Source organism: Callithrix jacchus, chromosome 15 (genome assembly GCF_049354715.1).
Source record: "Callithrix jacchus isolate 240 chromosome 15, calJac240_pri, whole genome shotgun sequence".
NCBI lineage: Eukaryota > Metazoa > Chordata > Mammalia > Primates > Cebidae > Callithrix > Callithrix jacchus.
In genome coordinates this window covers 19,793,199-19,807,666 of record NC_133516.1, presented here as the reverse complement: position 1 = coordinate 19,807,666, position 14,468 = coordinate 19,793,199, and the positions used below count along the sequence as shown (strand labels likewise).

At 37.1% G+C, this 14,468-nt stretch overlaps 1 protein-coding gene across 1 annotated transcript; it reads left to right on the top strand.

The window, feature by feature from the left end:
* The first annotated feature begins 1,745 nt into the window (after window positions 1-1,745).
* On the top strand, window positions 1,746-13,591 carry GMNC (geminin coiled-coil domain containing). Its single transcript, XM_035274815.2, has 5 exons — window positions 1,746-1,827; window positions 3,456-3,630; window positions 6,309-6,397; window positions 7,830-7,946; window positions 9,467-13,591. The coding sequence occupies exons 1-5, from the start codon at window positions 1,825-1,827 to the stop codon at window positions 10,085-10,087; spliced, it is 1,005 nt and encodes a 334-aa protein (XP_035130706.1). The 5' UTR covers window positions 1,746-1,824; the 3' UTR covers window positions 10,088-13,591.
* Window positions 13,592-14,468: the final 877 nt, after the last annotated feature.

The window sequence follows — 14,468 nt, the reverse complement described above, 5'->3', positions numbered from 1 at the left end:
GCCTTTACTTTGCATGTGCCACGCCTAGTGTCCCTGATAACGGGGCCAGCCTAATTGGATTAGGGTCTCACCCTTCTGACTTCCTATAGAACTTAATTACCTCTTTAAACGCCTTATTTCCAAGTAACTTTGGTGTTAGGGGTTCAACATACGAATTTTGGGAAACACAACCCACCCATAACAATAACCATTACATAAAGGTCTGTAATGTGCAGTGGAAATAAGCTAAAGTGAGTCAGATACCACATGCATGGAGTTAGGAGCATGGATGCTTCAGCCAGCTTGGGTTCAAATCCCAAGTCTGCTACTTCTTTTTTTTTTTTTTTTTTTTCGAGACAGAGTTTCGCTCTTGTTACCCAGGCTGGAGTGCAATGGCGCAATCTCGGCTCACCGCAACCTCCGCCCCCTGGGTTCAGGCAATTCTCCTGCCTCAGCCTCCTGAGTAGCTGGGATTACAGGCACGCGCCACCGTGTCCAGCTAATTTTTTTGTAATTTTTAGTAGAGACGGGGTTTCACCATGTTGACTAGGATGGTCTCGATCTGTTGACCTCGTGATCCACCCGCCTCGGCCTCCCAAAGAAGTCTGCTACTTCTTAATTGTAAAATCATTGGTGAAATTTCTTAATGTTAGAGCTTCATTGGTCAACCTGTTAAACCAGACAATAAGAGTACCTGCCTCCTGGGGTTAGTGTAAATTGCTTTGTATCTCTTATGTTAGTAAGCTGAAATAAAAGTTGGCTAGTGGTGGCTCAGTGGTTTTAAAGATGTTGCTACTCCTCTTTCTCCTCTAGATATAACATAAGAGGAACTGTCAGAATAAAAGGTGAGAGAAAAGACAGAGGAAATCAAATTGTTTAATTGAAAGATATTAACATACACCAAGTTTTCTTAATGATAATCATTTATTATCATGTGAAGATAGGGACCATACAGAAAGACACTTGGATTCCTAAATGTGTTGCTTAATTAGTTATTTTTACAAACCTTTGTTCAGCACTTATTGCTTGTCAGAAAGCGTTCGTGGTATTTTGGAGACAGCAGGGAACCAAATAGGAATTGCTGTTCTAGTGAAGCTTACATTCCAGAATGGATATATACCACCTCCACATTTAACGCTTCAGAAATTGGAGAAAATAAGACACACCCAATAGAAACTATAAAAAAGTCAACTGATAGCGTCTTACAGCAAGTTAATATTAATTTTCTATTAAGTAGCCAGAAAAAAAAAGTGCACAGGACCCATACTAACGCTGCGGCCAGTTAGAAGGGCTTCCCTAAAGGCTGCCCTGATCACTGCGATGCAGGTTTGGGCTTTTCTTATCCTGCGTCCAGGCACCAGGACCAACGTCCCGCCTTGCCCGGCGCTGCGCGTGGAGCGGGAGGGAGCACGGCCCTCGCGTCGGTCGGTCCCGGCTGCGGGGTCGCCGCCAGCCTCGGCCGCGCGTTTCTCCCCGCCCGCGGCGGGTCAACACCGGGGAGGGGTTAGAAGCAGCGCCGCGCGCCGGGAGGCGGAGGCCCGGAGGTCCTGCCTTTGCCTCGCGGCCGGCGGCCGGATCGGCAGGTCCCTGGTCCCGGCGCGGCGCTCGCCCGGAGCGCGGGTGACTTTGTCTTCTGCTGGGTGAGGCCCGGCTCACGTCACCAGTTTGACAGCCTCTCACCCAATCAGAGAGCGGCGCTCCCGGGAGCGAGGGGCGTCACCGGGGCTCTGGCAGATTAGAACTCGCCTCTCCTAGCTCCTCCCCTCAGTCTCATTTAAAGCTCCCACTGGTTTTACTGAAAAATTGAGTGGGCTCAGTTTCTGCAGCGCTTTCTTCCTCTGCAAGATGGTAAGTGAGGAACTGGCGTTAGCTGGTCCGCTGGCAAAACTTGGGTCTCTGAAAGTTAGTAAGCTTTGCATTTGGAATTTATTACACCTTGGGAGCAAGATTTTTCTGCTGCCTGCAATTAAAGAGATCCTCTCTGTTGCCCTGTCTCTCTTTTAGAATCCTCTGTCCTTTCTCTATCTGCTCTCTATCTGCTTTCTCTCTCTCTCCGTCTTGCTCTCTCCCTCTGTTATTTCTACTTTCCTTACTTTCTCCCCAGTTTCTCCCTCCACCTGCACTCACTGTTCATTCTACCTCTTCCTCTAGATGATGTATGTATTTGGAAACACTTGGACATGAACTTGACTAGGAGTATTTGGGGTTTGTTTTCTTCTCAGGTATCAATTGCATAATAGCTTAGTTCTGATTCCAATAAGAACCTCAGGGAAGGAGTCTGCAAACATGCTTTTAAAATAAAAGAAAATTGCGCTTGATAAACTTTTGGCTGAATTTCTTTGGTCTGCACTGCCCAAGCTAGACTTGCTTCAGAACTGGAATTTTTCAAAACTTAATTTACGGAGAACATTAACTAAGTGTGATGAATTGACTTAACTTTTTTTTTTCTTTTTCTCCTTCTTATTTGTTTTCTCTGTTTGTGTTAATGGCCAAAGAAGCCTTCAAATCAACAAAAGACTGTAGTATTCAAAAAGAGTTTTCCCAAAGCTGCGCCTTGCTAAAATGAATGGCTTTTACCTGATTAAACATTGACAAGTAATTTAAAATTGGTGTCCTACAAATTAACCCAGGAAGGCTGCATACCTGCCCCTGCTCAGACATTTGGAAAGAATGTGTGTTTGAGGTTTGAGAAGTGGAGGGGTGTTCGCTGGATGAGAAACAGTGGAGAATACATGCCAGTTAGTGGCAAGATAACTTGGGAGAGGCATTGATTCCTAGTAGTGGACAGCATTACAGCTTGCTGTCTTTGCTAATGAACTTCTTTCAGCTTTGATTATACGTTTACTTGGAGTGACTATGCTCCCGTGCTTAGAATTGGGAGCAAAATTTTTAAATTATCTCAGATAGATAGATAGATGGACTATAAGCCAGCAGCATTTCAGAGGGAGGAGAAAGGGAAGAGTGAGGCAAGTATGGTTCAGAAACTAAAATGAAGAGGTTAGTCTATATTACGTCGTGTCCATTTCAGCTTTAGCATTCTGCGCTCTTTGTGCTTCAGGAGCTTTAGAAATATAATTAAGGTATTTGCTGGAGAGAACCAATTAATTCTTATGTTTCTGAATCATTAAGTAGAATTCTCTTTACTTAGATCTTGGGTAGCCTATTAGATGAGCTAGGCATTGCAACAGAGAATATAACCTGGATATGTACAAATTTCCTCCATTCAATACTAGTCTGTTCTTTGCTCAGAGGGCTTAAGGGAAATTCCAGGTAAACCAAGAAACACATTCTCTTTTAGTAATTATAATTTGGCCATCCCAAAATTAATATGGATCTATATTTAAATACCTTTACTGATTTTTTTCTTTATAATTCACTGCATGTAATTTTGGTATTTCTCCCACCCTTTTTCCCTTCTAAATCTCCATCACCCCATCTCCTGGGACCCCTCACTCCCTCGATACTGAATTTCACAGAACACCATTCTGCCTTGCCAAGACCAGTACTTTGTAGGAGGCCAGAGCTATAATTGCCCGTATTCCACTACAACGTCAGAATCTAGTGTTGACGTTTCCACGGAGACTTGGGTCTCTTTCTGGGCTGCTGGTCTCCTGGACAACAGAGAGCTCCAACAAGCACCACAGGCACAGGGTAAGTTCTGCTCTTCTGCTTCCCTGATAGATCTGGAGCCCTTTTCCATACTCGTGCCTGCAGAGCATCCTGCGCTAGGACTCTAGAACAAGGGACGATATAGAAAATTTAAGTAAACCCAAGGACTCCTGATTTTTATAGCCATAAAACCTGCTGTTTTGTACGTGCCAAATAATGAAAATGGGATTCTTTACCTTCCCACTGGATAGCATGTATTTCTCCCTACACTCTAAAGCTCTTGGAGAGTCCCATCTCACTAAGGGAGTCTGGGTTTGGATTGGTGTGTTTATAAACAACACACCAGCAGACTGTTTTTGGAATGAGGATACCAGTTGGAACATTTCCTTTGGAATCCAGGAAGGTTTCCCTGAGTTTAATAAAAAACTTAGTCTTTTATTTCATAGAGGAAGTTCCATGGAGATTGTCTTAGAAGTGGAAAAAGGGATTCCCTTTTATACACAAAAAAGGCTTCAACTTTGGAAAGAAGTATAGCATTGATGTAAAATCACATATAATTTTGATCTGTGGCTTACTAGCAATATTTATATATATGAAAGAAATATCTGTGTTAAACACTCAAGTTTCTTGAAGAACTCTCAGACACTCCAGAGTTAAATATCCATACTGTTGGTTCTGCTTCATGATTCATGTTATTTTTTTAAAGAAGACACAAACAAAGGAAAACACAATATTAAAAGCATACTTAAATGTCAGGGAGGAAGTTATTGAGTATTAGCTTTGCACTACAAGCAACAGCAGAAACAAAATGCCCAAAAATGTGAACTCAAACTACTTTTGCCATTTATTCCTGTCTCCTTACTCATCATTTCACTTTAATCAAAAGAAACACAAAAAGCACAAATACTTTTTACAAAACAACTACAGTTTCAGAAAGTAAGCAGGGAAAGCATGTAGCCACAAGAGGTTCCCACATTATATATAATGTATCTATTGTCACATTATATATAATAAAGAATGTTGGGCTAGATGCTGTGGCTCATGCCTCTAATCTCAGTATCAACAGTATAACTAGAGAAGGGCAAGAGTCAAAACTATCCCAGATGAACAAAAGAAAGTAAAAATAAACCAGGATAGTATGACCAACCATAGTTTTTTATTGATACGTAGAGCTAACTGTCAAATATGGGGAGAAAAGCACTTTGAAAAAAACATTAAAAAATATACAGATTAGAACAGTTGAAACAGATAAGGCTTGAGTACAGTTTTGAGATTTTCATTAAGGTCTTCAGAGAAGCAACGTCCAAATTGTTTTAAAGTAGGAAGTGCTACCACATGCAATTCTGAATAAATACAGTCCCTTAGATTTGAAACAGGCAGGCAGACCGGCAGAGAAACTGATAGCATCACAGACCAGGATTTAATTGTAGAGCCAAACAGTATTTTATCAAGTGCTAAAGCTTAGAAAATAAGATAAAAACTAGAAAAATATAATGCAGTTGCCATGTTATGCCCAGTGTAGGGGGAGAACAGTAAGTATTTGAACAAATTAGTGACAAAGACTGGACAGTCTTTATTAATTTATCCAGCAGGAATACATATACTAGGCAAGAATGTGACCCCTTACCACTTAAAAAATTTACTTTTTTAATACTTTTGGCATATAGTGTATAAATATTTGTCTCTCAAAGCTTGCTTGCCTTTTCTGAAAACTTTAAATGTTTTGTTTTCCCACGTGGCAGCAGTAGCTGTTTAAGAAAAATAATTGATTTAAAATAGATTTTAAAGTAACAAAGATATAATGGTAAAAGGATCAATGCAACAAGAAGAGCTAACGATCCTAAATATATATGCACCCAATACAGGAACACCCAGGTACATAAGACCTATAAAGAGACTTAGACTCTCTAGACTCCCACACAATTAATAGTGGGAGACTTCAACATCAATATTAGATAGATCAATGAGACAGAAAATTAACAAGGATATTCAAGACTTGAACTCAGATCCGGAACAAGTAAACTTAAACATTTATAGAACTCTCCACTTTGAATACATAAAATATACATTCTTATCAGTATCACATCACACCTACTCACAGGTTTAAATAAAATATTGATCGGCCATTACTAAGCACAATTATTGGCATAAAAGAGGTTTTCAATACGCATTTTTAGAATAAAACAACATTCCTGTTCTCTCTCCCTCTTTTTCTTCCTCTGTCATCCTCTCCTTCATTCCTTTCTTTCTTTCCCCCTTAAAATAAATAAATAAATAAATTGCTCATGGTCCTAAAGCCAGTAAGTGATCCAAATGATGTCCACCTGACACTAATAGTTTCTTCCACTATAGACTCATTGCTTTGTCAGATTTCCTCTCACTGGAGGGAGGCAATGGAGAATGGGGAAGTGATATTGATACCAGGAAGGACAGAGGGATTAAAGGCTATGGAAATGAATCTGCCAGCTTTCCTTCCTGCATTTCTTAGAGGTTGTTCACATTTAAGAAATGAGCAGGTGGAGGAGGCTGCCTGATTCTAGGGCCATGAATGAATTTGAGTAGGAGATGGAAACAGGTCCACTTGTGTCCAGTGACAAAAGAAAGGGTCAGGAAAAAAAAATAATTGAACCTATTAAATTTTCTGATTTGATCTCATGAGTTTCTTTTTTGCACAGAAACTACAAGATTATTTTGTCAGTTATCTACTTGTATTTTCACAGAATCATTCAGTGACTCAAATTTTCCTCTTCCGGACTTGTGCTCATGGGAAGAGGCTCAGCTCTCCTCTCAGCTTTACAGAAACAAGCAGGTATGTGTAACTCAGAACATTGAGACTGGTCATGTTCTGTGTGATCTATTCTCTACTGTTAATGTAATGCTTTTTTTCTTTCTGGAAATTCATGCTGACTTAGTTAAGAACCAAAGTGAGTGTGTGTTGACACAGAGATCAAAGTTATATGATTAATATCACAGAAAAGAAAAACAACCAAGACCTCTAGAAAGGCCTGCAGTCAAGCTCTCACTTTACACATTTTAGCCATATTACCTCGAATCCTTTTCTTTTTCCTCATTTATGGAATGTGATTTTTTTCCTCTTTTTTTTTTTAATTGCACTTTAGGTTCTGGGATACATGTACATGCAGATCATGCAGGGTTGTTGCATAGGTACTTACATGGCAAGGTGGTTTGCTGCCTCAACCCCCCCATCACCTATATCTGGCATTTCTTCTCATGTTATCCCTCCCCAGTCTCCCCACCCCTCACTGCCCCTCCCCTAGACCCCCACAACAGATCCCAGTGTGTGATGCTCTCCTCCCTGTGTCCATGTGTTCTCATTGTTGAACACCCACCTATGAGTGAGAACATGCGATGTTTGATTTTCTGTTCTTATGTCAATTTGCTGAGAATGATGGTTTCCAGATGCATCCATGTCCCTACAAAGGATGCAAACTCATCATTTTTCATAGCTGCATTGTATTCCATGGTGTATATGTGCCACGTTTTCCCTGTTCAGTCTATCATTGATGGTCATTTGGGTTGGTTCCAGGTCTTTGCTATTGTAAACAGTGCCTCAATGAACATACGTGTGCATGTGTCTTTATAATAGAATGATTTATAATCCTGGAATTGTAATCTTTGTGCTGCTTATCTCAGAGGACATTTGAAAAGATCAAATGATACAATGAGTGTGCTGGTATTTTTAAACAATAAGCATAGCTAATACTTGGAGAAGCGATGGTAATTATAAAATATTTTCCAAAGATTGTTTTCTAATGTTGTGTTAGTTTTGCCCTGAAGTGTAATTTAATTTAGTGGACATACGGACAGATCAGTCTGAGGCTGAAAGAAGCCAACCCATCTCTATTTTTATTTATTTATTTAAAAATGCAAAGAAGGAGTCCAGCAAACTCTTCCTAGACATCATTTTCTATATTTAAACAGTTGCATGAAGCTCATTTTTCTTCATATCTACCTGATTCCCTTGTGATTCCAATTTTAAAAGTCTATTATAATCTCTCCAAATGCTTTGCAATGAATGAAAATTCAGAGCACAAAGCTGAAGAATTAGATGTTAGGGGGATGTAAATTTGATTCAGACCTCTCAGATGAGGGGTCCATGAGATTGTGCTCATACAACAAACAATAATCAGATTTAAGGCAGTTAAGCATCAGTGGCATTATTATAAAGTTACACAGTCAATACAGTGGCGCAGCCTTCACCATTGCCTGTTTTTTTGTAGCTGCAAGATACCCTGGTGCAAAAGGAAGAAGAACTTGCTAGATTACATGAAGAGAATAATCACCTCAGACAATACCTGAATTCTGCTTTGGTTAAATGTCTTGAAGAAAAGGCCAAGGTATGTATGTATCTAGTTTATAAGAACGAAGCAGAGATTTGAAAAAGGAAATGACTTATATAAAACTCCTTGATTAAACAGTGTATCTTGATATGCATTTATAGGATGGATGGTTTTTCTTGAGGAAATATGGCTCTTTCACAAGAATTTTTGTGTATCTTTTCTCTAAAGTACCTAGATTGTAGATATCAGTCATATATTATAAAACAAGTTTCTTAAAAAGCGAAAGGTAGTCAGGGTGGGGGTTGCTGAGACAATCACAGTTAATCAAAAGGCAGAATCAGATAGATGGAATACTGGTATGGGAAGCAGATCAGAAAGACACTCAGTTCTTTTAATTATCTGTTTGACTTTAGACAAATCACTCTGACTTGGATCCTCACTCAACCTCACCTGTAATGGATGGGCTAAAATATCTTTTAAGAATTTTGCTAGATCTAAAATGTCATGAATATTGCTGGAGCCCAAATCTCTTCATTTGGCATGTGTAAATTACATCAGGCAGTTAGGCACATACAATTACATTATCGTTTAATTCACATTTTTTCTACACTTTTAAAATGAGCTATTTCTAACTCAAGGTTAAATAACTTGCCTATAGTCCTTTTTTGTTCATCTTCAGTTCTTTGGCTTTGCAATTTTTTAATCTATTTGACATTATGTTATCACTAATGCTTTAATCATCAATCTTTTCCTTACTTCTAGACAAGCTACATTATCTGATATTATTTGATTTAAATTGATTATGCTTCTTGCTACTCTTGCTAAATAGAGCAGTTCAGAGAATACAAGACACTAGATTTGATGGCTTTGCAATTCAGTTGCCTTTGTTAAAAAGAGAATACATCGTAGTTATTAGCCTGGGCTCCTAACTCCATCCACCATTCCATAAAAGGACACTTATTAATATTACTAAGTGATATTAACTAGGCAGTTTTATCTGTTGGTTTCAATTTTCCAGGATTTAGAATAACATAATAATATATCTCAGAAGTGCTTTGAAAGTTAGTTAAATAGGAAGAAGCAGTGCTGTATAGTGTTTAATCAGAGGATCCCTCTACATTCAGATGGCCTAGGTTTATGTCTAAGCTCAATCATTCTCATAAAGTTATTAATATGTCTGTGCCTTAGTTTCCGCACTAATGAAGATTTTAGTAACATCTATATCCAGTGAGATAATACATCTAATCAACAATTTATAAATTATAGTAAATGATAGCTTATTTATAAATGATAACTTAATAAATGATAATTGCTATTACAGTCATAATAATAGTAACTTGCTGTACAGAAATCTTAAAAATATCATCTGGTCCTCTCAACATTTAAAAAAATTGAGTAAAAAAATATGATTTAGAGTTTTTAGGCAGTAACTTGTCATCATAGATTTTACTTTACAAATAAGCTAATCCAATCAGTCTTACTTGCCTGTGAAGATAAACTTAATCATTTTTTCTAAATAATATAGGTAAGTAGTAAATACATGAAAGAGGTGTAACTTTTAAATATCACTTCCTTAGAAATTGCTCTCATCTGATGAGTTCTCCAAAGCATGTGGAAAATTCAGAAAGGGAAAGAGAAAATCCAAAGAGCAAAGATACTCTCCTGCTGAGATTCCTCATCCCAAAAATGCCAAAAGAAACCTCTCTGGTGAATTTGCTAACTGTGAAGAACAACCTGGGCCCCCTGTGGATCCCTGGGTCCTTCAAACACTTGGGTTAAAAGACCTTGATACCATTGATGACACCTTATCAGCTAACTACAGTGCCCTCTCATCTCGTCCCAGAAGATTTGCCAGCACATTTTCCCAGTTTCCGGATGATGCAGTTGATTATAAAAATGTCCCCAGAGAGGATATGTCAATTGACTATAGAGGTGACAGAACAACCCCCTTGCACAGCGCTGCTACTCATGGAGAAGATTTCCACATCCTTTCTCAACTTTCAAATTCCCCAGCAGATCTGAAAACTCTTCCTTACTATAGTACTAATGTGTCACCCAACAAGACAGAGATGGCATTTTCCACATCCCTGAGCCCTCATTGTAATGTGAAAACTCATTCCTTCCACCAGGGACAAGCCTTTGTGCGTCGAGATGAGGAGGGAGGCTGGAAGTTTACCTGGGTCCCTAAGCAGTCTTAGTGACCCCTCTTTTATCACAAAGCACTGCCATGAACTCTGTTTACAAAGACCTCTCTTGCACTTGAATTTGACTATATGGAACAGAGAAGCTATTGCTTAGACTGTCTCCTGCCACTTTAAATGTTACTCTCAATTACCCACTTAAATCCACACGGAATGGCTTCCACGAATCCATAGTGAAACATATCCTCGCTTCTTTCACCTAAATTTGACTTGTTTACACACCAATACCTGCTATTGATGTTCTCTCTTTGCCCTATACTTGAAAAGGTATTTTCCATTTACTTCTATATTTTTTAAGACCTAGATACATTTTTCCAGTTATAGCCAGTTTAATCTATTTTCATCTTTTAAGTAGTTGAAATATCACAGCCTTTTACTTTTCTCCTTCTTTGTCATTTCTGAAAACTGCCTCTAGAATGAGCCTTATTTTTGCTTCAATTACTTGCCACTGCATGTTCAAATAGCTTAGGGTGGGGTAGAAACAAGTGTCTTTGCCCATCACCGCTACTACTGAAGACATAGTATGGATGTGTATAATGTTATGTTCATGGCAGTTCAAAAAGTTCAGCACCCCATGGTGGCATTGACAGTCTCTTAAAACAACTGTAGCTCCACTAACAAGCAATATCACAGACATACTTTAAAATTACAAAGAACTTAAATTATTTTTAAATGCCTCATGATGTATCAGCTTCTATATGTACCCGGCATTGTTTCTTTAACCAACATGGCTCCAAGAAGAACATTTTGAGGGACTGTGTTAACAAAACTAGTCATCATCTGAAACTACCCAGATGCTGACAAACTCTTACTGCTGAAAACAGACTAGCCTAGTTCAGCCATTGTCTCATTCATTCATTCATTCATTCACATTTTCATTTTTTCATTGATCACTCCACCCAAGATATCTAGAATACCTAATGCCTACTTTGTACCAAGCACAATGCTACATGATGATGATAAAATGCAAGTGATTTAGACACTGTGGCCACCATCATGAGACTTAGACCAATTCATCTGTTATGACTTTGAGAAAATGATTTCCCTTTTGTGAAGGTTTAGTTTCCCAGCTGTAGAATGCAGAAGTTGGACTAGATAATAAGTAATATTCTAAGATTTGAGGGTGGGTCCTATCAGCTTTACTCCAACAAGGCAATTTCAGGTCATTGAAGAAACTAAAGAGAAGTCTTTTGATAGTCACTGCAAGTATCATGTAAGGTGAACTTATGTACAATTAATAATGATGAAAAATATAAGCCATTTGAAGTTAACATTATAAATCATTGCTCTGATCACATCTAGTAAGAGCCCATTTTGCAGTTAACTCAGTCTAACAATGTGAAAATAATTTGCATCAAAAATTGATACATATTAATTTTTTAAATAAGTGTGGATAGATTGAATGTAAATATTGGCATCAAGGACTTAATATTTCTAAATTTGAAACAATATGTTTTTAGTGCTTATGCTAGTTTTCTTCTTTCCCATCTCCCAATATCCCTGTCATTCCCAGAGTAATTTACACATCCTACATGTGCACCTGTGTTTTTTGGACAAATTTCAATTAATGATGAAATCTTCCATGTTGAAACCTGTTCTCATTTTTCTCTTTTCCACAGGTCAATAAGTAACCTTGCACAATCAGTATCTCATAGGTCAAGTGTATCGCTTAGGATTCTTTGTAACAAAGATATGCCTTTCCTTGTTGTTGCTGTTTGGTTGTTGCTTTATTTTGGTGATGTGAACAAAAGGTCTGTTTTATAAAGTTTTGCTACCGCCCATTTTTTAAAATAATTTATGAAGAAGAATCCAATACAGCAGTTAATATTATTATCTGGAGTACTTTAATAAGTAGGACACAATCCATTTTCTGAAAAGTAAAATAAATGAATAAATGAGCCTTTTACATTCTAGTGTCTGTGCCCTGGTTGGTGAAATTTGTCTCTTTTTGAATAAGAGATTTAAAAATCAGAATTATTGTACTTTACTACACTAGGAATTGAGAAAGCAGTATAACTAATTTTGAAAGTCTGCTAATCAAGCTGCAAGAGAAAAATGTATCTGTTAACAAACACTTATTTTTTTATCTTTGTGTGCCTTATCATGTGTCAAGTACCATGAGGATTCACCCAAACTTAGCACAATGCATTTGGTGTACAAAACAAAACCACATAAAATGTCATAGCTTTTGATAGCTTTTAAATGAAACTTAGTTTCAGCCCAGTTTAAAGATATTACAGAACATTAAGGATAAAATGGGATAAGATGTCCTGGCTTATATTATGAATGATATTATGGAAGACAATTACCACATGTTCTTGAAATCATGCCTATAAATATTTAATATCCATTTAAATTATGTATAGAAATTATTTTGTTTATGTTTGAGAAACTAAAAATTCCTTTCACCTGAGTATATGTTTTACTTGTATGGTTTTACCATGTCTCTCTAGTAAACCACAGTTAATATTTTAAGCTATAGTGGGAAATAAAAACTAAGTATTTTGTGATTGTGATAACTATTTTTATGTTATGCTTAACATTCCCTAATAGTAGATTTTCCTCTCCTAGTTTGTTACCTTAATCCTGTGTATTTGCACTTTTTTTGTATGATGTGTATGGTCAGACTAATGTTTTCAGCATTTCGGGCTTAATGGTTCTTTTCCTTCTCTAGGGTACATTGATGAGGCTTTCAAATGTTAAGTGGCTTAGGGTCCTGTGCCTTCTAGGTACACCACTGTCTTAACTGGCCACATATAAAAATTAGAATCCAGTATCATTTTTAAAAATTTGTTAAATTTACCAGTGTCCTCTGATCATCTGAAAATAAATCATACTGTATCTCTTTACTATCTGGGGAAAAAAGGATGTTGTTAAGCTTCAGCTCTGAAGGCGCTGTTCAGCAAGTGAGATTATTTAAGATTTCAGTGATGCTAAACTATAATTTTGAAAAATTTGAGGAAAAAGAACAATATGAATTAATGGAAAAATTTATTTGATTTAATTCAATAAAATGATTTTTAAAAGAAAGTATGACAAATGGATTTAACAACTAACCTGTAGTATAGATGTGGAGAAAAGTATAGAATTAATATATCCAGTGATAATTTTTGATAAATATTACATCTTGCTTGTAAGATCAGGTATATAACTATACCTGTGTTTCACTTTACCAAAAGATTCACATGAGGATAATAGTAAATTCTGATATTTTTCTTTGTATTTCACTAAACCAAATAGAATTGGTTTTCAAGCTACAAATATGTAGTGTGAGTATACTTCTCAACATATTTTTCATATTTTTATCTATATTTTTGTTATATAAACATAACCAGACTTCTGGGTTTAATTCTTGTATCGAATATTCTGGAATTGTGAAATATAATTTAACACACAGTATTTTAAATAATATGATTTCTTTATGATTTGAAATATTTCTAAATATATGTAAGAGTTAATTTTGTAATGAATTTATAGCTAATAAATAATGACAAAAACTTACTTAATTCTACTTTTGGCCCTTATTTTGGAAACAGTTTTTAGAGAATGGAGCAACAAACCAAGAAAAAGGTTTCTGTATCCATTTCTTTTGTAAATTTTGTCACAGAAAAAAAAAGCATGTCATTTTTAAATGTATGAAATAGCAGTATGATTATGAATTGAGGTATTTATTCAACAGATATAGCCTGTTGGGCTCAGCTGAGGATATAAAGATAAAATATGTGTTAAAAATTAACTTGGCAGCTGGGCGCAGTGGTGCATGCCTGTAATCCAGCACTTTGAGAGGCTGAGGCAGAAGGATCATGAGGTCAGGAGTTCAAGATCAGCCTGACCAATATGGTGAAACCCCACCTCTACTAAAAATATAAAAATTAGTTGGGCACATTGGCAGGCACCTGTAATCCCAGCTACTCGGGAGGCTGGGGCAGGAGAATCGCTTGAACCTAGATGGCAGAGGTTGCAGTGAAATGAGATTGTGCCACTGTACTTCAGCCTGGGTGATAAAGTGAGACTCTGTCTCAAACAAACACAAAAAGTAACTTGGCTATAAATGAGAGGAGCATAATTTAAACATGCTTAATCAAAGCAATGGTATAATTGGCTTTCATCATCGATGTTTGTATTTCCAGCATAGTTGGATAAAATGTCAGCAATCTGGTTTGGGATTTCAAGCAAGGCTATGATTAGGAATAGATTATTGAAAGATGTTAAGATAACACTCACCACACAAAAGCATGACAGAAACCAACATGGGACAAGTAAACTTAAAGAGCAATCAACATAAAATATTCTCTAGTTTTGTGACGTTCCGCCTCAAGTGAGTAAAACCTCAGTTAAATGTTCCAGATTGATTTTAGTTATAGCATGAGGAATTATG